This window comes from Nematolebias whitei, chromosome 21 (genome assembly GCF_014905685.2).
Source record: "Nematolebias whitei isolate Nwh7 chromosome 21, NemWhi1, whole genome shotgun sequence".
In the NCBI taxonomy this organism is placed as follows: Eukaryota; Metazoa; Chordata; class Actinopteri; order Cyprinodontiformes; family Rivulidae; genus Nematolebias; species Nematolebias whitei.
In genome coordinates, this window is record NC_056518.1 from 27,182,205 (window position 1) to 27,205,801 (window position 23,597).

At 40.2% G+C, this 23,597-nt stretch overlaps 1 protein-coding gene across 4 annotated transcripts in view; it reads right to left on the reverse strand.

Annotated features, from left to right (window-relative positions):
* Positions 1-18,210, reverse strand: part of adck1 (aarF domain containing kinase 1) — a 55,029-nt gene extending 36,819 nt beyond the window's left edge. For all 4 annotated transcript variants that reach the window (XM_037695474.1, XM_037695476.1, XM_037695473.1 and 1 more), the window contains exons 1-2: positions 18,077-18,210; positions 16,340-16,423 (exon numbers count right to left, since the gene is read on the reverse strand). In XM_037695474.1, the coding sequence (XP_037551402.1) occupies positions 16,340-16,423; positions 18,077-18,208 (216 nt within the window). In that variant the 5' untranslated portion in view covers positions 18,209-18,210. The remainder of the gene's footprint in view (positions 1-16,339; positions 16,424-18,076) is intronic.
* Positions 18,211-23,597: the final 5,387 nt, after the last annotated feature.

Consider the following 23,597-nt stretch of genomic DNA (forward strand, 5'->3'; position numbering starts at 1 on the left):
ACTGTTCTTGTTCCCCCTGGGTTCTTGTTTTACTTTTCTTGTTCCCTTTGGGTTCTTGTTTAACTTCTCATTCTTATCTTGGAGTAAGATTTTAGGATTAAACAGTCTCCTTTTAGCAACCTCACCTTTCTGGCTGCACATCTTTTTCGTTTTCAGTTAAAGGTCTACTCACAAGTTTTTTTGTTTTCACAATTTCATTTCAATTCAGTTTATTTATCTAGCACCAAGTCACAACCGAAGTCATCTCAGGGCACTGAACAGAAACATTCACACAACTAACAACTTTTTAAAAGCATATTGATCTCTCACTGGAAACTTTTACTGTTTGCAGAATGACTGTTGGAAATTTAAAATGGTCTTTTTTTACTGGCACTGTCATGCAGAACATAGTAACATCAGCGGTGAATGAGGTACTAGTTTCAGCTCCTCTGTTGACAGCTTCTCTGACATTTCAAAGCAGAAAAATGCCCCCCAACTTTAAAAAAAGTTTGTTTAATGAGGCCTGCTTCTTGTTTTTCTTGGTGTTTAGTCTCTGTTTATGTTAAAGCGCAGGAGCCTCAGGGCCTGTTCCCTGTGGAGCCGATCGGTGGACAGCCTTCAGATGCCATTAAGCACAGATGGCAAATTGTTTTCTGGGAGTGCACCCTCACCCTCCCTTCTCTTTGTGCACTCTGATTGTGTGCAAGTGTTGCAGGGGGAAAGCAGAAGATTAAACATGGTGGTTAAATCAATGTGACACAGATCCTCAGTGCAGACATAGACACATTTAATGATCTAAACTCTAACGTGAATATACAACTCCTTTAACGTTAATTATTCATTTTTATTGTACGATAAACCTTAGACCAGTCTGTAATAAGTATGAATCCCCTTGCATGTGGAGTCAGAGGTGTGTGCAGCTGGACAGCAGTGAGCAAGCTCCAGCTGCAGTAATTGATTTCTGCAGCCACACCACGACTAAATGACTGGGATTAGTGGACTATGAACAAGACCTATTTATTACCGGGATGCTCATGATTAGCTCGTTACTCAGTTCACTGAGGCTCATCTCGCCGCCTGTCACTGGGGAGGGGAGAGGCTGTGCAGTGTTTGTACTCAGATTTAAGCCTATATAGTCAATAACGCTCGTCTACAAGTATTATAGCAGCAAAGCCACTAAGAAGAAATCTTCCTGCTGTTAATGCAGTCACACAGTATTTGAATCAAGCTCCTTTGACGCTCTAGAGTTAAAAAATACATTTATTTTTTAACAAAGCCCTACAGAAGCACAACAAATTGGGAACATTTCAAGGCATTTATGTCCCAGAGTCCTCACTGTGCCTCTGTGATGCTGCTTTCTCACAGTAATAGCAGAAGAAGAGTGAGGATGTGGGGTTCAGAGTAAAATGTCTGCAAAAGGAAGAAGAGTGAGTAGTCGGAGAGATGGAGGGGGTTGATTTTTCAGCAGGAGCCACAGTTAATTTCATGCTCTGCATTTTATTGTCATGCCTCGGTGGTTGTGCCAAAGTGCTATGAGAATGACATAAACCCTCTTTGCCACTGGCTGGTGGACTCTACGGATCAGCAAGAACCAACCGAGCTTATTGGAAGTACACAACGCTGACACACACTAAGGTCCAGACTACTATATTCCAGGTTTTTTTTTTTTTTTTTTTTTGTGTTAAAAAAATGTAGGAGAACTAGTACTACACCACAAGAGGGCAATATCATTGGCATCATTAAAATTACAAAAAAAGAATAATCAGAGCATGGCTAAAGTATCACCCAAACTAGCATGTTTTACGTTGCCCACAATTTGTCTAATTCTAAAACTTTTCAGCTGATGTTTCAAGTTTAATGATAAAGTCAGGACATAAATGAACAGTACTTATATGTCACCTTTCTATCTTATCAAGACACTCAAAGCTCTTTACCACACAATCTGTGCCCTCATTTACCCATTCATACAGCACTCTACTAGATCTCTACAAAGAATAATCAGCGCTTTGTCACATTCATACATTGATGGGACACACCCCGCAATGAGGGGTTTGGTGTTTTGCCCAGGGACACTTAGGCATGTGCTTGCTGGTAGAATCGAACCCCCAACTCTTGCATTGTTGGAGGACTACTCTAACCACTCAGCCACAGCCACCCACATAATGAAACTAACTTAGAAAAACTGGTAAAAATGACTCAATTCTAGGCCCGTCATGATAAACAAATAAATTAATCGAATGATGAATGAAAATTATCAACCTCATTTTGATTTATCGGCTTTATCGTTTCTTCGTGTCTCTCTCTACTGAAGACTGTGGATGACAAAAGGCTTAACTCCGGTGCTCTTCACTGACCCCTCCCTTTCTCTTTTCTCTTTAAAATCCATTTTAACAATCCAAAATGGCGTTCTTGGATTGTTAAAAGCAGCTAAGCTTAGAAGTTAAGCTACAAGCTAAGTTAACGGGATGACCTTGGGAAAAAACCTCTGTCTTGTCGAAGCTCCAAAATTAACGGTTGAAACCCGTGCCTTCATGGAAAAATATGCTTTTCTCTGCAAAAAGAAGCTGAGAACTTGTTTACTGATTTTTTTTATTAAATGCTTTGTATGAAAAATGCTATGCTAAAGAGCTCAAACCAGACCTAGCGTCCGCCATTTTGAGAACCGAAAAACAGGAAGGAGAGAGAGACTGCCCATGTCACGTCAAGGGACCTCCCTCCCATTTTTCTTAAAGAAACATGCTGCTCGCTCCCTCACTATCCATTCTTCAGTTCAAATAGTCTTACACTGCCATCCGATGGTCAAAAAAAGGTACTACACTCAAAACAAATTAACCAACATCTCTTCTTAAATTGGACAATAATTACTAATTATTGTTAAATTTGACAATTGACAATAATTACTAATTATCGGCAAATTTCAAACAATATCGTTTATTGCAATGATTTGAGACAATCGCCCAGCAAAATCTGTTATTGTGACAGGCCTACTCAATTCTGTTGTGATTTTGATTTGATGTTTTTGTTTGTTTGTTTGTTTGTTTCCATGAAGCCACCAGATGACTTGTGTAGAAAGAGCTGAAAATGGTCCTGATTATGCTTTATGGCTTCATCTGCAAAGATTAATTAAAGTGTTTGTTTTAGTTTATGTGTGCGATGCGTTGAAGCGTTTCTGGTTTTGGGTTTGTTACTTGAGCTGCGACAGAACACAAACTAAAACCCTACAATAGAGACAATCTACAAATATAACAAACACACACACACCTCTAACAGACAGTCGACTTCGGTGACTTCATTGGTCACCATGGCAACAACAAGCATGTCCATCACTTGACTGAGCTCCGATGAAACATTTCACCGGTGGTGTGTGTGTGCAGCGTCCCTAAATATTTTCGAGTAAACAACAAATGATCCAACAGAGTTGAGCGTTTTTATGTTCATCACTTGATGGATTTTGTCTTATTAATTACAGATTATGAAGCCCTGAGTGGCCAGCAAAAAATTAATAAATAAAAAGCTCTGAAATCTCTGGGGTGTAGTGCCAGTTACTGTTGGACTCATCTTCTCCGGCTGGCACACAGAAAGCACAGCAGCAACAGAGGAATGGAGTATTTCGCTGCTGCTGGAAACCAGCTTGTCAGCCATGATGTAACCACAGCAGGCAGCTGGGAAGCAAATGTTAAACGCTTCCTCATCCACATCCCTCAAGGATTTTCCCCGTCTCAGACTTGTTTGGCCGATAAGCTGCTGCCGTGAGCTTGTCAAGGTCAGCAGTTATCTGGCCCCACCCGCTATTTACATAGCATGTCCCTCACAAGAGCAAGAGCTCCAGGAGAGGCGGTGGACAATTATCTAATCTGAGCACTCCTTCAGTCTGATGCGATGACAGATGCAGCCAACACTCACACCTGCTGGTAGAAAAATAAAGTGCAATTTTGAGCATGATCTCTTATTCCCATGTACAGCGTCTGTTAGGATCCACTGGAAAGAAAATCTATGAGCTGTACTTTTAGAGTAAAACATGGAAGCGTCATGATGTTTGTTTTGTATGTTTTTAAAGGTTCTTAGTCGATCAGAAAATGGCGATCTTAGAGGTATTTTATAAAGGTTGATCAGAGTTCTTGTCTTGATTATTTTGAGGATGTTTCTCATTTGAAAATATGTGTTTTTTACACGTTACACTTTAAAGCTGTAGAGAGCTGCTCTGTGTTAGGAAGATGAACTCAAATGTAAATGTGAGACTCTCGCGCTCCCCCTGGTTAACATGATGGATGGTTTGGTAATATTCACCAAAGGGTAAACTGGTGTGGAAATGACTGGGAATTAGGTTCAAAGCCGCATTGTGTCTATTCTTGTGTCTATCTTTCTTGTTTTCTTGTTCATTCACACCTTTCTAGCCATTTTCAGTATGTTATCTGTAAAAAAATATACACCTAACTGTCCTCAAGAGTGTCCCTTATCCATAACATAAAAGGTCCTGACCTGAAGATCTGACTCTCTTTTGATGTTCCACATGCTTGTGTAGTTGTAGTTAAGTTTCTGTTGAATACATAGATATGTGAATACTACATACTAACAAATGTCACATGTGGATCAGACCAACAAAAACCCTTATGACCCTCGGGAGGGAGAAGGAGGTAAAGAGGTGCAAAAGAGAGTCCAGGCAGGATGGAGTGGATAGAGAAAAGTTTCAGGAATGATTTGTGACCAAAGTGTGTCAGCAAAAGTCAAAGGAAATGTTTACACGACAGTTGTGAGACCAGCTATGTTGTATGGTCCGGAGACAGAGACATGGACAAAAAGACAGGAGAAAGAATTGGAAGTGGCAGAAATGAAGATGTTGAGGTTCTGCTTAGGAGTGACCAGAATGGATAAGATTAGGAATGAGATCATCAGAGGTACAGCACAGGTTGAACAACTGGGAGATAAAGTTAAAGTTAGAGAGGCCAGACTGAGATGGTTTGGACATGTCCAGAGGAGGGACAGTGGGTATACTGGTAGAAGGATGTTAGAAATGCAGCTGCCAGGAAAAAGACAAAGAGGAGATTTATGGAGGCAGTTAGAGAGGACATGGAGTGAGGACAGATGATGCAGAGGACAGAGTGAGATGGGGGATGACTCGCTGTGGAGACCCCTGAGGAGGGAAAAGCTGAAAGAAGAAGGTAGGAGCTTGCAAAAATGAAGCAGCTAGGTTAGGTTAGCTCTTCTGCTGTAGAAAATACTCTTACAATTGATATTTTACAAATAAAACTAAGGAAATGCAAAGATCTTGACACAGATGGAAAAAGTCATGGCTAGAATACATAAACTTTGAAGATACATGTATATCCTGATTTTAGAGAAAGGGATGGACATCTCCCTTATGATGCTGAATTTCCCATAGCAATAAAAAAAAAACATTATTATGTGATAATATTTTTAACAGCAGCTTCTCCATTCTCAAGAATTAGGTTTAATGAAATTACTAACAACCACATAGTAGCGAAGAGGTATATAGTCAACTTCATTTATTAAAAATGCTCCCTCGGCTCTGTTAGTTGTGAGAAAAGACCACAGAACTTCAGACTCTAAGGATGACTGAGTGACACCAGCACAGGTGGTCCCTCAGAAACCAGTGTTCATCCCAACGAGCTAATATGATGTTAAAAAAAGAAAAATGTGAACACAAAGAGCATTATGTGAAACAAGAATTTGCTTTGCCTTTATTTTTGTTAAATAGATACGTCATCATAATAAGTTGTATTGGTTCTTAGTTTATGCCTTTTTTTTTTTAACAAACTTGTCCAGGCCCCATGGCATTTTATTTTATGCTAATATTTAAAACCTTACAACACAATGAGGGTTTATGTATATTTGCATGATTGCAACTTAATTAAAATGGCTGCTGCAATGATTTAGAAGCATGCAAGTTGTCGAGATTAAAGTTACTATCATAACTTAAATTACCATCAGTGTATTGGAACTAAGCTGCTGTTGTTCAGACAAAATCTGTCAGAACCAGCGTCTCCAAACAATCATGATATGGATTGATTTGTCACGTATTTAAGCACATGTCAGTAAATGCTTGTACAGGTGTGATTTTAGGATCCATATCTGCACGTTTTATAATGGTCTCAGAGAAACGGCTGAGAGCATCAGTTTAATCAAGGATAAACCAAATGAAAACACAGCAGAGCTCACAGCCAGAGAAGCAGCTGATATAAAGAGAGATATTTCCTCTGGTGAGAAGTCAGCAATCAGCATCAGCCAAGCCTTTGATTTCTTCCCCCCGCGGTGCCTTCGTATTACTGTGACGAGCTCAGACACATTCAGTGTAGCGGGGTAAAAGGCAACTCTTTATCTTTAACCTTTGGGTGGTGCTGAGGCAGAATCTGCATGATACGGCGCAGATGTGCCGAGTGAATCAGCGTTTTGTTCTCCTTTTCATCTCAGCCATGAAAAGCCACCTTTAAAATGGCTGTTCGACTACAGCCGCCCTGCTCTGCCGACTGCAGAGGAAGCAGGGGGGGTCATTAGACACCAGTGTGTGTTTGTCCTCGCTGTCAACAGTTCATCATGTCCCCAGCTTCTCCTCCTACTCCTTTCTCTCTCCGGCACTTAAAATAGACTCATAACCTGCACTGTGCTCTCATCTCTGCTGCTGCTGGCTTTCAGTTTGACTCAACAATCAGATGCTCGGTTTGTCTCTCCATTTGTAGTCACAGCATTCCTCCAATGAACTGAGATGAAATTGAGGTTCATCAAGCAAAAAAAATCGTATGCAAGGAATGCCGGAAAATGCTTTTTAGTCAACAATTGATATATGATATCTTTAATAAATTGTGATAGCAGTCAGAGCCAGTCTGCCTTTAAAAACTTGGATCATTGAAAGTTTAAGAACTTCAAAAATAAGACAATCCAAATTTTCCTTCTGAGGCCTCTACTGGATGTCAGGTAGTTACTGTAAGTACTAGATGGAGCATTGCCCCGCATAAAGATGAAAACTTTTGTAACCACTGTTTTCAGTGCTACTTAAAAAAACCTCAATGTTAAAATGGCACTATGAGCTTCAAGAGTTGACAGTAACACACCGTTAACACTGAATAACAATCTCACTATGACATTAAAAAAAACAACTGGAATATGGATGGATGGATATGGAAGAGACGGTACAACATTTCTGTATTAAAGTTGCGATGATTTGGTTATTGCTGGTGGAACAGCAGGGTCCTGGGTGGAGTGTGGTGGCAGAGTATCCATGATGTAGGAGTCAAACACACCAGCGTATCATTAGGAATTAGAACCACCACTGGCCACACTGGCTTCATGCCTAGAATACAATTGGTCGCATTAGGCCATACCAAAAACTAGTCCTATCGGAAAACTGCCATGCTAGTAGAATACCTGTAGCCAGCCTTAACAAAAGGTAAGATCACAGATTTATTACACTTGAAATTTATTTTACCACTAACAATTTTAGTCATAATTTCTTACAGTTTCAGATGGCTTGTATTTCCTGTTGATATAGTTATGGAGGAACCACAGCTATCAATGCTCACTGCTGAGTTGTGAAGTTTCTTCACCTTCATGCCTTCTCATTTTCAGGATATAATGAAAACTTTGCTTTACTGATTCATCTGCTTTGTTTGTGCACTGTTTAACCCAACACTACATTACCATTATTGATCTTTCACCCACGTTCACTGAAGTGGAAAGTTGCTTTTGGTTAGTTTATCCTAATCGGATGGTGGAAAGTGCCCGGATGTTGGAAGTGCGATGTCAGTTGGGAACTAAGGGTGATATCTCACTGGGCTGCAAGTAGTTGGGAAATAGCATTTATGAGGAAGTCTAGGGATGCCTTTTAGATGTCTTGTGACTTTCTCAGGGTTCGCGGCTTTCTTGTATGAGGCACGGAACCTCATCCCAAGAGTTTTGAACAGGTTTTTTAAAAATGGAGACAACTTTTCTCTCAAAATAGTCACAAAGTCGCCATGGGAATCTCCAACCCATCTCAAGCACACTAGAGCTACAGTCTATTTTAACTTGATCATAAATGTGGGGGCAGCTGCAAAGATGAAAACTGAGCCAAAACGGGCAACAAAACGAACACGGCCAAGAACGCAGCTCTGCACGCCGTGCACATGGAAATATGCCATGAATGTTAAAATCTGGTCTCTCCAAATGCAGCCACTTGGCTCACTACTCACTTGGTCCCAAACACCCAGAATTCAGAGGGTGCAGCTAAAAATAGACATATTTTCTCACAATCATTCCACACATTTGAGTCACTAATTACGTAGTCTCCCAGCAGTCGCAACTTATTGATATAACCCTCACTCCCACAGGCACAGCAGCGCTGCAAGTCATTGCAATGCTCGTGGGAGCACAGCAGCTACAAGCATTGTGTACCACCTGGCTGCAGCAACCAATACGCATTCTCCAAAGGCTAATAAAAACTGCACGCTTAACTTCTTTCACCTTTTAGACACAAGGCAAGCAATTGTTCTCATCACGGTCAGGCCTGCTGTACTTAGCTTAAACGTGACACCTAGTGTGGTAATATTGTGCTCAAGTGGAGTGATCTAGCATGGAGCTGCGTCCTGACATACTCTGAGGGTTGTACCAGGGCGGTGCCTGGAATGCGGGCGTACATGCTGTAATGATTGTAGGAACTTGATGCAGGCATTAAAAACACTGATGAGGGAACAGGAGAGCACTTTGGAGATGCCTAGCAGCATCATTAAGCTTTTCCATATTTACCACTTGCCTGCCTCAGTCTAGTAGCTTGTGCAGGTTGTGGTGCATATAGTAGGGTTGCCATTCAAAGTAGAAGGGTTCAGCTCACATTCAGCTCATAGGACCAAACAGACTGAGATAATAACTCAATGCTCCTTTGCAATTAGATGGGGTCTGTTAAAAACAGAAGACAAAAATAACGTTCTTCATGTTTAAAATGAGACATTTTAAATCACTGCATTTCAAACTTTATATTTAAAGACATCTAAACCTTCAAGCGACCCCTCCCAACCTCGCCACGAGGCCTCAGACATTGGTCATGCATTATTCACTTGCATTAAGTAAGCTACATTTAATTTCCCAATCATCTGTTGGCATGACTTGTAATGAGATGCTAATAGAAGCCTGTACTCTTTGAGAGCGGGTGGGGGGAGAAAACAGTGGAAGAGGGGGGGGAGGAGAGGATTGCATAATTATTACAGAGATAAAGACCTATCTCCATCAGCCAGAACTCGCTCATGTTTATGGTCCTTTTCCTCCCACTGCTGTGCATTTTAATCCGTCTCCATTGTATTGGCTTTGATTCGACTCACTGGACCTAAAGCAAAACCAAAAGATACAAGTGATGTCCAACTAAATAATTAATAAAATCATATTTCTATGTTCAGATAGATTTTTTTCACATTTTAAAAAATAAGTTTTTTTGTATTTATGTACCATCACATTTATATATAATTTCAGTTTATTTAATGGGTTTCTTGTTTTTATTGACATGAACATTATCGATTTGATTATTTTTATTATTTTAAAAAAGGAGTTTGATGTGTTTATTTAATGTTGTGATAAACATAAAGTTGTTTATTTTATTTCATTTAATGAGTTTATCATGTTCATCTAATGGCATGATTAACATTTACAAGTTATTTATTTATTTATTTAAATTGAGTTTAATGTGTTTAGTATCATTTACAGTACTTGATTATCCTACTTTAATGATTTTAAAGTGTTAATTTATTCTCATGATGCAACTAGAATATTTCTCTGGGATACATTCAATAATGGTTTTTTTTGTAAATGTTTGAGTCTATTTTTTTCTTCAGTCAAAATGATTAAATTATACTGAATTCTGTTTGTTTTTTTTCTGTTTATCTGAATATTTTCTATAAACAACTGGAGTAATCTATAAAACCCAATCAAGCAGCTAGTCCTGGTCCAGCTTTTTCTAAAGGACTAATGGAGTCTTGGAGTCTGGCCTGTGGACACAACAGGGATACCGATTGGAAATGATGCAAAAATAACTTATGGGAACATTATGAGGACATTTTTCTCAGCCAGTAAAGTTTTACTGATATTGGCTGAATTATCAGGAGGCTTTGGTGACAAAAGTCAGAGTTAGAAATAATTAAATCCAACTCAGAATACATAGAAAACAACTTGATGCCACTGCAAGGCCCCATACCAAGAGAACACAACTTTTGCATATTAACTTTGATTTTAAGCTGACTTTTCTTTTTTTTTTTTTTTAACATACAAACATCATGAAGTGACATCTGCAGATGTGATTCTATAGGCACGTTCCAACTCTCATTTAACAGAGTCGAGAGTGCTCCCTGTTCTGTGATGCTCTCTAATTGGCTGTGAATGGCCCCTCGGGTCGCTCAGGGAAGCCTTTGATGAGGCTGGAAGACTGGCTGCTCAAGTGGCTTTTGAATCAAGCTCTCCAAGAGAGGCTGAAAGCAGCTGGCTTCTCCGCTGAGTGATGAACACACTAACAGGACGACGAGGAAGAGGACATGCGCTCGCAGGAGCTCATTAACTGTTCACTCAAACAAGAAAACGCAACAAGAAAAATAAAGTTAGGAGTCGAGAGCTGCTGGTAGAACGACTATCTGACACAAAGGATGAGTCGGTTTAAACCTGCGCACTGATATTGATTCCCTAAAAGCTATTAGCTAAAATATCTCAGGTCCAGTGACGGGTTTATACTGGAATCCTTCACCCTTCTCACCGACTTGACTTTCACACTTGACCCTTCTTTCTTTGTGTTCAACTTGTCAACTTTGCTTCATTTTTAAGGGCACCCATCAGGCCCGAGGACTGGACAAAAAGGGTTAAAAAAATAACGCAAAGAATAATTAAAAAAAAATAAAAAATCCAGAGAACTGTTGATCAAGACCACTTTAAAAGTTTACAAGAAAGTTGTCTGCTTGAAAAAGAAAACTAAAGATTTAGAGCTGTGGTTTTGCACAGTATGCAGTGTGTAGTTAATTGTAAGAAAATGCATCAATCAGCAAATCATCAGCTGATATTTAGGCTTTATTAATCAGTGAGTAGGACTAAAACTGCTTTGAGTTCAACTCCATCACAGAACTCTCATCTTGAGAAAACATGAAGGCGACAGTGGAAAGGAACAACTCCTTCATGAGGAAGAAACCTTTAGCAGAACCAGGTTCAGGACAATCGTCCATCTGCTTCGACTTGCTGGGTTTGAGAGGAACAGATACACAATGGCAGGTCAAGAATCACATGTTAAGATAGAAATAATATCAAAAGAAAACTATTCAATTTAAACGATTCATTTAAGGAAATGAAGTCAATTTGTCCTCCAGCAGTTTAAGGCTACAGCAGCATAACAAACCAACCCTAACTATAGGATTTATCAAAAAGGAAAGTCTTAAAACTGGACAATGTGTCAGCCTCACAGACAGAAACTGGAAGTTGGTTCCACAAGAGAGGAGCCTGATAAATGAAAGATCTTCCTCCCATTCTGCTTTTGGAAACTCTAGGAACTGCAAGTAAGCCTGCAGTCTGAGAGCAAAGTGCTCTGTTAGGAAAATATGGAACAGTAAGATCTTGACTATAAGATGGAGCTAGGTTGTTGAGAGTTTTGTAGATTAGAAGTCAGATTTTGAAATCAATTCTGGACAGAATTTGACATATTTGACAATATAAAACCTGGAAAGCATAGTTCCTTCAAATGATAGGGGTGGTTGGTTTACATAAATATGGCGGTGGCCATCTTGGATTTTGAGGTAGCAACCCAATTTTCAATAGTGACATTTCTTACAACTAGATGCAGCCACAACCAAAACGACAGTCGATGACTCACTTATTTTTAAGTTAACATTCGCACAACACAGACGAACGGACAGACCACATTTCCAATTCCCCTTCTTCGCTCTGCAACAGGGGACGATAAAGTCGACCTTATTAAGTCTTATACCCCCACCTGCTGTCCTCAAAGTGTGCAACAGCCAAACTGCAGGAAAAATCCAACCAAACACAGAGCTGCAGATCTGGTGCCTCACCCCTCTGACTTCATGATAATTAGCAGCTGAGCCTCCTCTCTGGAATAAATCGGCAGCATGCATTAATTCTAATCAGCCTGCGCAGTCAGGCTTGACCAACGGGGCCCAGGGGGTAGCAGCACTTGTCTGAGCGTTTGAGTCCCGTTCATACCACCAGCCATGCTGAACCATGCTCTTCAGGGTTCACTGCAGAGCTCCTGCAGCAGCAGCGAAGCTCTGCGAGTTTCTAACCTTTACTGCGGCGCTCACCTGAGTGAACCTGAGCTGTGACCTTTTAACAAACACCAGAACAAATCACTCTTTGTGTCAGCCCAACATTTACACCCTGCACCACCGTCCTGCCACAGGGTGTTTAAAAAAGGATCAACTTAGAAACGGATCAGTCCAAAGAAGAAAAACAAAGTTCTGCTTTGGTGAGCGAAGAGTCGGTCAGTTTTACACAAAACTGGAAGGAAGAAAGTCAATAAGAAGTTTAGCTGATGTGTGGCTTAAATGTTACATTTAGTAAAAACTGATACACTTAAAAGACGTTATTCGAAGGAATGAATATCGCCCGCCACCTTTCACGTCAGACTTTTAAACTGAGATCACTGTACATTGAGAAATAGGTTGAGCAGGTTCAGTCAAACTCGATCAAAAACAGTATTGTTTTAGCGTTTTTGTTGATTTAAAAAAGGCCTTCGACACTACTGACCACACCATTCTCCTTGAAAAATGGAATAAATATGGCATTAGAGGATTAGCACTACAGTGGATATCTAGTTATTTGAATAATAGGAGACAGTTTGTACAGGTAAACCATGCAAGATCTGAAATTTGTGTGAATGGATGTGGAGTTCCTCAGGGCTGTGTGTTGGGAACAAAGTTGTTTATTTTGTACACGAATGATCTGGTTGATGTGTCAGGGCTTTTGAAGTGTGATACCACATTTTTTTGTTCAGGTGAAAATACTGAATGGATGTTAGAGATGATAAAGGCAAAATTCGTAAAAATACAATCTTGGTTTCAACTTAATAAGTGATCATTAAATTTGGAAGACAAAAAAACTAACTACATGATATTTAGTAATAGAAAGAAAATTAAAGAAGTCCCATTTAAAATAGACAATACTGAAATTCATAGAGTTAATGAAATAAAATTTTTGGGTATCGTTAATGATGAGAAGACATGGAAATCTCATGTAAATTACTTAAGAACAAAAATAGCAAAATCAATTGCATTATTGTATAAAGTAAAATAGTTTTTGAATGACAAAGCTTTGTATATATTGTTTAATGTAATGATCGTTCCATATTTAATCTACTGTATTGAAGTTTGGGGAAAAGCATGCAAAAAAAATTACAAATCCTATTTTTATTTTACAAAAAAAGAGCTATAAGAATTATTAGCAAGAAGTGTTATGGTCACCCAACAAATATATTATTTCATCAGTTCAAATTTTTTAAATGTTATGTTGTGGTTGAATATAGTATTTTACAAGTCATGCATAAAGTTCATAAAAATATTACCCCCAAATATGCAATTTAAATGTGTTAAAGAGAGTCATTATAATCTTAAGGGAATGGAGATGTTTGAAAAACCTCCATTTAAAACCAGTCTGAATGAGCGCTGCATTGTAATTCAGGGAATAGGATTGTGGACTTGCCTTGATATCACCATAACAATTTCTAAATCAATTTATATGTTTTTAAAAAAAAGATGATTAAGTTAAAATTGTTAGAAAAGTATGGTGCCAAGTGAAGGATGCCTGATGTTTCACTCTGGAGATGTTCAAGCCTAAGTTGTTTGTTTAAAGTTATTTCATACTTTTTTTTTTTTAAATAAGGGGCAGATATAAGATTTTTTTTCTTCTTTCTGCACCCTTTCCATTCAATGTTTTGATTTATTTTTGATGAATTTGTTTAATTTTGTTTCTTTTAAATGAATGAATAAATTATTATTATTATTTTAATCCCCATGGGGCAATTTGTTTCCCAGTCAGCAGGAACACAAAACATCCATACTAGACAAGACACAGAGACATTAAAATAACAGAACAGAAATCATCACTGCTCGTCGAGGAGCCTGATCACTACAGGGATGAATGAGTTTTTCAGTCTGTTCGTTCTACAGTGCCTTGTGAAAGTATTCGGCCCCCTTGAACTTTTCAAACTTTTGCCACATTTCAGGCTTCAAACATAAAGATATAAAATTGTAATTTTTTGTGAAGAATCAACAACAAGTGGGACACAATCGTGAAGTGGAATGAAATTTATTGGATGTGTCAAACTTTAACAAATAAAAAACTGAAAAGTGGGGCGTGCAATATTATTGGGCCCCTTTACTTTCAGTGCAGCAAACTCACTCCAGAAGTTCAGTGAGGATCTATGAATGATCCAATGTTGTCCCAAATGACTGATGATGATAAATAGAATCCACCTGTGTGTAATCAAGTCTCCATATAAATGCACCTGCTCTTTGATAGTCTCAGGGTTCTGTTCAAAGTGCAGAGAGCATCATGAAGACCAAGGAACACACCAGGCAGGTCCGAGATACTGTTGTGGAGAAGTTTAAAGCCAGATTTGGATACAAAAAGATTTCCCAAGCTTTCAACATCCCAAGGAGCACTGTGCAAGCAATCATATTGAAATGGAAGGAGTATCAGACCACTGCAAATCTACCAAGACCCGGCCGTCCCTCTAAACTTTCATCTGGAACAAGGAGAAGACTGATCAGAGATGCAGCCAAGAGACCATGATCACTCTGGATGAACTGCAGAGATCTACAGCTGAGGTGGGAGAGTCTGTCCATAGGACAACAATCAGTCGTACACTGCACAAATCTGGCCTTTATGGAAGAGTGGCAAGAAGAAAGCCATTTCTCAAAGATATCCATAAAAAGTGTTGTTTAAAGTTTGTCACAAGCACCTGGGAGACACCAAACATGTGGAAGAAGGTGCTCTGGTCACATGAAACCAAAATCAAACTGTTTGGCCACAATGCAAAACGATATGTTTGGCGTAAAAGCAACACAGCTCATCACCCTGAACACACCATCCCCACTGTCAAACATGGTGGTGGCAGCATCATGGTTTGGGCCTGCTTTTCATCAGCAGGGACAGGGAAGATGGTCAGAATTGATGGGAAGATGGATGGGGCCAAATACAGGACCATTCTGGAAGAAAACCTGTTTGAGTCTGCAAGAGACCTGAGACTGGGACGAAGATTTATCTTCCAACAAGACAATGATCCAAAACATAAAGACACATCTACAATGGAATGGTTCACAAATAAACATATCCAGGTGTTGGAATGGCCAAGTCAAAGTCCAGACCTGAATCCAATCGAGAATCTGTGGAAAGAGCTGAAGACTGCTGTTCACAAACGCTCTCCATCCAACCTCACTGAGCTCCAGCTGTTTTGCAAAGAAGAATGGGCAAGAATTTCAGTGTCTCCATGTGCAAAACTGATAGAGACATACCCCAAGAGACTTGCAGCTGGAACTGCAGCAAAAGGCGGCGCTACAAAGTATTAATGCAAGGGGGACGAATAATATTGCACGCCCCACTTTTCAGTTTTTTATTTGTTAAAAAAGTTTGACACATCCAATAAATTTCATTCCACTTCACGATTGTGTCCCACTTGTTGTTGATTCTTCACAAAAAATTAAATTTTATATATTTATGTTTGAAGCCTGAAATGTGGCAAAAGGTTGAAAAGTTCAAGGGGGACAAATACTTTCGCAAGACACTGTACATCTGGGAAGCAGATACTTGTGTCCAGATTGAAGCAACCTGAACTCACCATGCATTTGATGATCAGGATCTGCCAGACTCAGCCTGGCCTTGTTCACTGACCTCGCCTTGTGTAGGTCAGTGAGGTTCAAAGTGAATTCAAAGAGTATTTTTGCCTAAAACGCACATCTCTTGTAAAAGTACTGTTAGATGAGAATTCCCCTCAGACAAATCAGTAGATTAAAAATGAAACAAAAAATATATCATAATTTGTTTTCCTGAGCCCAGACAGTGAGGAGTTAATCTCCATGTCCTTGAATACAGAAACTTTCTGTGTCTCATCAGATAAACTCACTCACTTTATGTCCACAAACACACAAAACCAGTTTTCATCACGATGCTCTTTTCTGATTAAATAAGATCCACACTGGTATTCTGCCAGTATTTTTCTAATTTTATCACCTTTTCATGTTATAAATTTGTGGGAATGCTTCTTGCCCTTAAATCGCGATTAAACATAAAATAAAATAGGACGTGCAGTGAAGAACCCACGTTTAATGACTGTGTGACTTTACTCAAGGCATAAATGTCCCTCCTTCAGACACAAACACCAAAGCTGCTTGTCTACCTTGGATTTGAGAGCCCAGTACTCCTCTGAGCCATGCGCCACGTGTCTGAAAGCTGTCAGGTAGTCGTAGCTGATCACCGCCGTCTGCAGACAGAAACAACATGAAAGTATCTCATGAACAGAAATAAACGAAGCGTGATAAAAGTTTAGAGTTGCAGTTTTGAAGAGATAAAAGGTTTGTTTTGTTTGTAGGCAGGAACAAGGAGTAGAGATATTCTGGACCTCATCCTCTGGAGGCTGCTTGAATATCTGGACTCTGAGTTTATTTTCTTATTTTTTAATTTGAGTAACAAACCCTGCATTCATGTCTTCTGAAGTCAGTCCTATGGTCAGAAGCAAACATGAGCTAGTTTTATGAGGTTAAAATATTTGTGCCCCACTGAAGTGACACGTTTTAGCAAATAAATTCTACAAAAGCTCTCTGATCATCTAAAAATAAAACGTTTTCTAACCAGTCAGCCATAATATTGCGACCAGTGACAAAATGTGTTGACAATCAGAAGCTGTTTTATACAAATTAGTTCATATGCAATTACACTAATGCGACGGTTTGTTTAGTCCAGGGGTCTGCAACCTACGGCTCTGGGGCCACATGTGGCTCTTTGGAACCTCTATAGCAGCTCTTCCAGGCTTTGACCAAAACTAAAATAAAACTGAATTGAATAATTGAACTTTATTTCAATTACTGCCAACAATGAAAATGGTTAGTTTTAAGCAGATTTCCTGTCGTTTTCAAATATGTGAAGAGTGGTACAAATACAAGGCGTAAAACATGTGGACTACATCATGCTAGCAGTTTGTTAGCCACTTTAAGTCAACTTCCAGTCTCACAACGTGATCTTTCTCTCAAAACCACCAGAATGTTTTGAAATATCTTTAAGACAAGCTGCTGAGTAGGAATATGGTGAGTAACTTTGATAACAGTAAGAATAAAACACAAAAAACAAAGTCAAAGAAAAGTTGTTGTTTTTTTATGTAACTGGATTTCCAACAAACTGGCCTAATTTTATACTGTCTTTAATTTATGCTTTAAGTAGGAAACTTAATTCTTAAACAGTTAAGAGAACTCACATCGGCCTGCAGAGTTCAGTGTTTTAATTTGTATAAAATTGTTAAAAAATATTATTTTTATTTACATGAATATAGTCTTTTATTTTGTATTAAAATGTAAAAATATCAATAAATGTTAATAATAGTTAGACATTTTTCATTTTATAATATCAACCCCAGTGGCTGGAAAAGCCATCTCCAACAAACTTGTGGTCCATGGGCCACCAGTTGACAGTGCACCGTTGTAGCAGGACTTGCAGCTCCGTACACATCATAATATTTAGTAATCAAAGTGGCAAAAATGACTCTTATCGCAAAGGTTGCAGACCCCTGGTCTAAACCAAGCTAATAAAAGTGCTGAAGACTAGTTACTGACATTTATGAGAGGTTTGATGTCCAAAACCAGCTGTGGACCATAGGGCAGACGTTATTTACAGGACAGAGGAAATGTGTTAAAATGTAAAGACCAGGACTCTTGTAAAGTCACATATTTCATATTATATCTACGTTGATAGTCTGAGACCAAAGCGCCTAAAATCAAACAACATAACTAATTTGGTCATTCATTTGCTGGATGACATGTTTGCGAAACACCTGAGACTAAACCCGTATCTAAAAATGTGCTTGCAAAGTGAACAGTTTGGTTCATGTAAGAACTCAAAACATCAGACGTTAAATTAAACTCACGGTGAGCGCGGCTCGTCCGAAGCGGATCACACTCAGGTCGTTGATGTCCAGTTGTTTGCTGGAGAGGTAAAAGCCAGAGGAGGCTAACACTGCTGTGGCCAGAGAGGAGACTTTCAGCAGCCGGACCGCCATCACCGGACTGCAGGAGAATAGAATGAAAAGGGAAGTTTAGAAGAAAATGAAGATCAGAACTCACTTTAAAAGCAGGTTACATTCACTGCTGAAGGTGATTACTGAAGAGACTGAAGTGAAATGGAAGAAAAAGATTAGCACAGATCACAGAGTCACCTGGAAATGATTTAATGATTTCACTGCGCCACATATTTAAAGTTTTCTGGTATTAACTCTGTTGCATTCAGTAAAATCCATTCATTCCTGCATTTCAGGCTGCAACACACAAAACAAAAATTGGAATGTTGCAGATTTTTCCCACAAAATGTAAAAATTGCTTTGACGATGTGAAGGAACGGTCAGAATTTAGTTTTGTTTTGATTTTTGCTCCTAAAATTCAAATAAAATCCAAGAGCAAATTCAAAAATATAGGTTTATTTGATCTTCCCTTTTAGTTAATTACTGACAAAAAGTAGCACACTGGATTATGTACATTTACTTCAAAGACATATAACATTTGCTTAAATTCACAAATTTATGATTAAAAAATAAAATAGATCTTAAAACGTTTTGTTTTCCTTTTTTTTTTTTTTTTTAAGGCACTCATCGCAAAGTCATAAAGACAGAAAACACTAAATTTAAACAAAAGATTAACAATATTTTTCTCACATTATTGCATCTTTCAATTTGAAATTTGTAAGCAAAATGTGATTAGATGCAGACTGCCACATATTCACTACAAACACAGTCAAACGACTAAAAATAGGTCTAACTAAGACAGAGCTATTCAACTGGCGGCACAGGGGCCAAATCAGGTCCACGGGTGAGCTCAGTTTGGCCCATCCTTGGGTTCATTGTTTAAATAAAACTATAGTTTAAACCATAAAACTTACTTAATGACAATAACTGCTGGATGTCCGGCCCCTGAACTCTTGGCTTTCAGTAATTGTGGCCCCCTGAGAAATTTACTTGAATAGCCCTGGTCTAGGAGGTTTTCCAACAGCCAGCCAGCCAGCCCCCTGTATTTCAGTCATGTGACTCAAACTAATAATTCAATTCAATTCAAAAATACTTTATTAATCCCAAAGGGAAATTATTTGTTGTTGTAACTCGTTATCCTCATTTCATTAAGAGATGTTATAGATACTGATGGCTGTAGGCAGGAAGGATCTCTTGTAAAGGTCCATCCCACAGTGGATCCTAAGAAACTGGCTGCAGATGTCGTCCGATCCATCCACCCAGACTCGGCTGGCCTCTCTCAGTTCCCCCGGGCTGAAGGGCCACCCAAATGCTGGGCAGAACTCCTCCCAGAGCGATGGCCACTCCTCCCAGCAGACTGCCGAGCTCCTCGTCACTGTGGACAGCCAACTGTAGGTGCCGAGGGCGATCCTGTCCTTCCACTGTCATGAGCCGTGTTTCCTTCTAGTTCCAGGATCTCAGTGATCAGGCACTCGAGCACAGCTGGCAGGTAGATGAGAATGCGTCCACAGAACATCCTTTTCAACTCACTTGAGATTTGGGGCTGTAGTTGAGATATTATTTGAGCTTTTGAGATGTTAATCAGCTGCTGTTGGTTGTAGAAAACTGACTTGTTGCCATGGTTACACATCATAACAAATGTCCAAAACTAAAAAAGTTTCAGTAAAATTCCTTCCAGCTGCACAGCATCAGATACCAGAGGAAACAATCATCTAAAAAAATGATTTACATCCAGAAAAAGAGGAATTAAATTTTCCAAAAGCAAAATCTCAAAATGAAAGTAACAGAGCTGCTCCAACATGCAGCCACCTTGAGCGGTGCAGTTCTAGAACATTAGCAAATTCAGCATAGTGCTTTGTTTACATTGAGTACATACCCACATTTCTGAAGTGCATAATGTGGTGTTCAAGAATAATAATTGTTAAACACTAGCGATCTTGAACGTTACTCACTGGAGGATGCGACGAGTTGTATGCAGCACGCGAGGGACGTTGTTTTTGTAACGGACGAATAAAGAGTGTTTGCCAGCACAACAAGTTCCATGTTTTGTTCTAAAAATAAGAACACAACATGGTGTCAGAAGTGGTGTGTTGCTGAGGAGGAGACACTTTGGTCCATCTGGCATGGATAAGAAGAGGAAAGATGAGAAACAGCAATTTTTAAGATGTCTAATGAAGAAGACGAACAGCCGAGGGCAGGAGTCGTTAGCATAGCGGCTAACACTCCCAGCGCTACGTTCAGTATCCAGCCGCCGAAGCCTTTTGATTTTTCTAAGCCACATGAATGGACAAAATCGATCCGTCGCTTCGAGAGGTTCCGCCAGGCCAGTAGCTTGTCGTTGAGTTCAGTTTGAGAAAACCAAATATAACAAGTTTAAAAATAAAAGTGCTAAAACACATCCACAGGTCGACAGCAAAAGCACATCAAGTACAAAGTGTTTCAAGTGTGGAGGCTCCCCTCACCCTAAATTTGTGTCCTGCTAATGATGCTAAATGTCATTTCTGTGGGAAGAAAGGACATTATCAGCGTGTGTAGATTTAGCAAAAAGGTGCAAAGCATCGAAGAGGAGGAAGAGGAGGAAGGAGGAGGAAAGTTTCTTCCTTGGATCTGTGACCGCAGAAAATCAGGCATGGACAGCTGATATACAAATAAAAGAGACAATACTAACATTTAAACTTGATACAGGTGCAGACGTCACAGCCATGGCTCAGACAGATTTGAACAGACTGTTTCCCAGTGCTGAAAAGCCTGTTCTCGTCAAACCAGTGAAACCTCTGTTAGGCCCTGGCCGAACACCACTGGATGTTGCAGGTTACACAAAACTACAGCTTACCTACAGGGATAAGAGTACAATAGAAAAGGTCTATGTTGTTAAAAACCTCACCACACCACTGCTTGGACTGCCTGCCATCACAGCTCTTGGTCTTCTGGTGCGTGTGAATGCTATATCAATGGGCACTCTAAAAACAGTGTACCCCAGACTCTGCAATGGACTAGGTGAGGTGCAGCAAACATACCACATCAAACTCAAACCTGATGTGGTTCCATACTCGCTCAATGCCCCTAGGAGAATTTCTCTGCCTTTAGTAGGAAAAGTAAAGGAGGAACTTCACAGAATGGAGGAGCTGGGGGGTCATCAGCCGAGTGGAGGAACCTACAGATTGGTGCGCTGGTTTGGTGGTCGTCCCAAAACCAAACAGTTGCAGACAGAGACTGTGTGTGGACTTTACAGGACTAAACAAGTAAGTACGTTTGCAGAGAAAAGTATGTACTACCATCAGTCGATCAAAGTCTGGGAATGCTGGCTGGAGCCAAAGTGTTCAGTAAACTGGATGCCAATATGGGGTTTTGGCAAATTCCCTTATCGAAGGATTTAGCCAAGCTCACAACATTCATAACACCGTTTGGGCAATTCCACTTTAATCGCCTTCCTTTCGGAATCAACTCTGCGCCCGAGCACTTCCAGCGCATAAAGGCGGAGGTTATTGAAGGACTGGAGGGAGTGATTTGTCACATTGATGATCTGCTTGTGTGGAGACACAACCAGGAGGAACATGATGCCCGTCTCCACACCACACTGTGAAGGCTGGAAAAAGCAGGTGTAACACTGAATGTGGAAAAGTGTGATCTCTCACGGAGCAAAGTTTCCTTCTTGGGTCACATCATCACAGATTCAGGCATCAGCCCTGATCCAAAGAAAACAGAGTCAATTACAAACATGAAAGAACCAAGTAATGTGGCGGAACTTAGATGTTTTCTGGGCATGGTTAACCAAATGGGCAAATTCATTCCCCATTTGGCTGAAAAGGACAAGGCCCTGCGTGATCTGCTGTCAAAAAGAAACAGTTGGTACTGGGGCACGGACCAGGACAAAGCATTTAAAACTCTAAAAGAGGCTGTAACTCAACTCCAGTACTGGCCATGTATGACTCAAACAGAGACACCAAAGTTTCTGCAGATGCTTCATCATATGGACTGGGAGGGGTTCTTCTCCAGATGTGGGAGGAAGGCTGGAGACCAGTAGCTTATGCTTCGCGGTCACTGTCTCCAACGGAGCAACGTTACGCACAGGTTGAAAAGGAGGCTTTAGCCCTTACTTGGGCGTGTGAACGTTTTCAGGACTTCCTCATAGGGAAACACTTCTCCTTAGAGACAGACCACAAACCTCTCATTTCCCTGCTGGGAGGACAAGCTTTGGACCTTCTTCCACCAAGGATTCAGCGTTTCAGGATGAGATTCATGCGCTACGAGTATGATATACAGTACGCCCCAGGTAAATCACTCTGGACAGCAGACACATTGTCCCATTCACCAATTAAAAGACAGATGTCCAATTTAGACAAAGAACTAATGGAGGACACTGACATCTATGTGGACAACATCATTGCAAATCTACCACTTAGTTCTTCATACTTGGACACACTTAAAGGACAGCTACAGAGTGACAACATTTGTGCACGTGTCATGGAGGTGTGCACACAAGGATGGCCAAATCATGCAAACCAGGAACCACTGCTGAAAAATTACTGGCCGGAACGAGCCACTCTCACTGTGAAAGATGGCTTGTTGCTTAAAGGCTCACGACTTGTTATTCGCTCAGCAATGCGCAATGATGTGTTGGAAAAGCTTCATGAGGGACATCAAGGGGTTGTTAAGTGTAAAGCCCGTGCTCGTCAGTCAGTGTGATGGCCCGGACTCAGTCAGCAAATAAATGAAATGGTGTTAAAATGTAGAACATGTGTACAGGAAAGGCACAACCATAGTGAACCACTCATGCCTTCCCAGCACCCTGCCCGCCCATGGCAAAATTTAGGCACAGATCTTTTTGAATTGGGAGGGAAACAGTACCTTCTTGTTGTGGACTATTATTCCAGATATGTTGAATTAGCTCTTCTAAATAGGACCAAAACAAATGATATCATAATTAATCTTAAGTCCATTTTTGCCCGACATGGTATCCCTGAGGTCCTAATGTCAGATAATGGACCACAGTATTCTGGGCGAGTCTTTGAGTCTTTTGCTGCCTCGTATGGGTTTGAACACATCACCAGCAGCCCAAGTTTTCCACAGAGTAATGGGGAAGCGGAGCGCTCAGTACAAACTGTAAAAAATCTGTTAAAGAAAGAGGCAGACCCCTACTTAGCTCTTCTTGCTTATAGAGCTACACCGCTGCAGAATGGATACAGCCCTGCGGAGCTCTTAATGGGCCGACGATTATGCACAACGCTACCAGCACTTCCCTCTACTTTGGATCCTGCATTGCCGGACAGTGACAACCTGGCTCAAAAGGAAAGACAAAGGAGGATGATGGACATCGCTAACTTCAACAGGCGCCATCGCGCCAAACCTTTGTGCGACCTATCACCGGGAGAACAAGTTTGGGTTACAGATGCAAAAACACCTGGGACTGTGATCCAAAAACATGCCACAC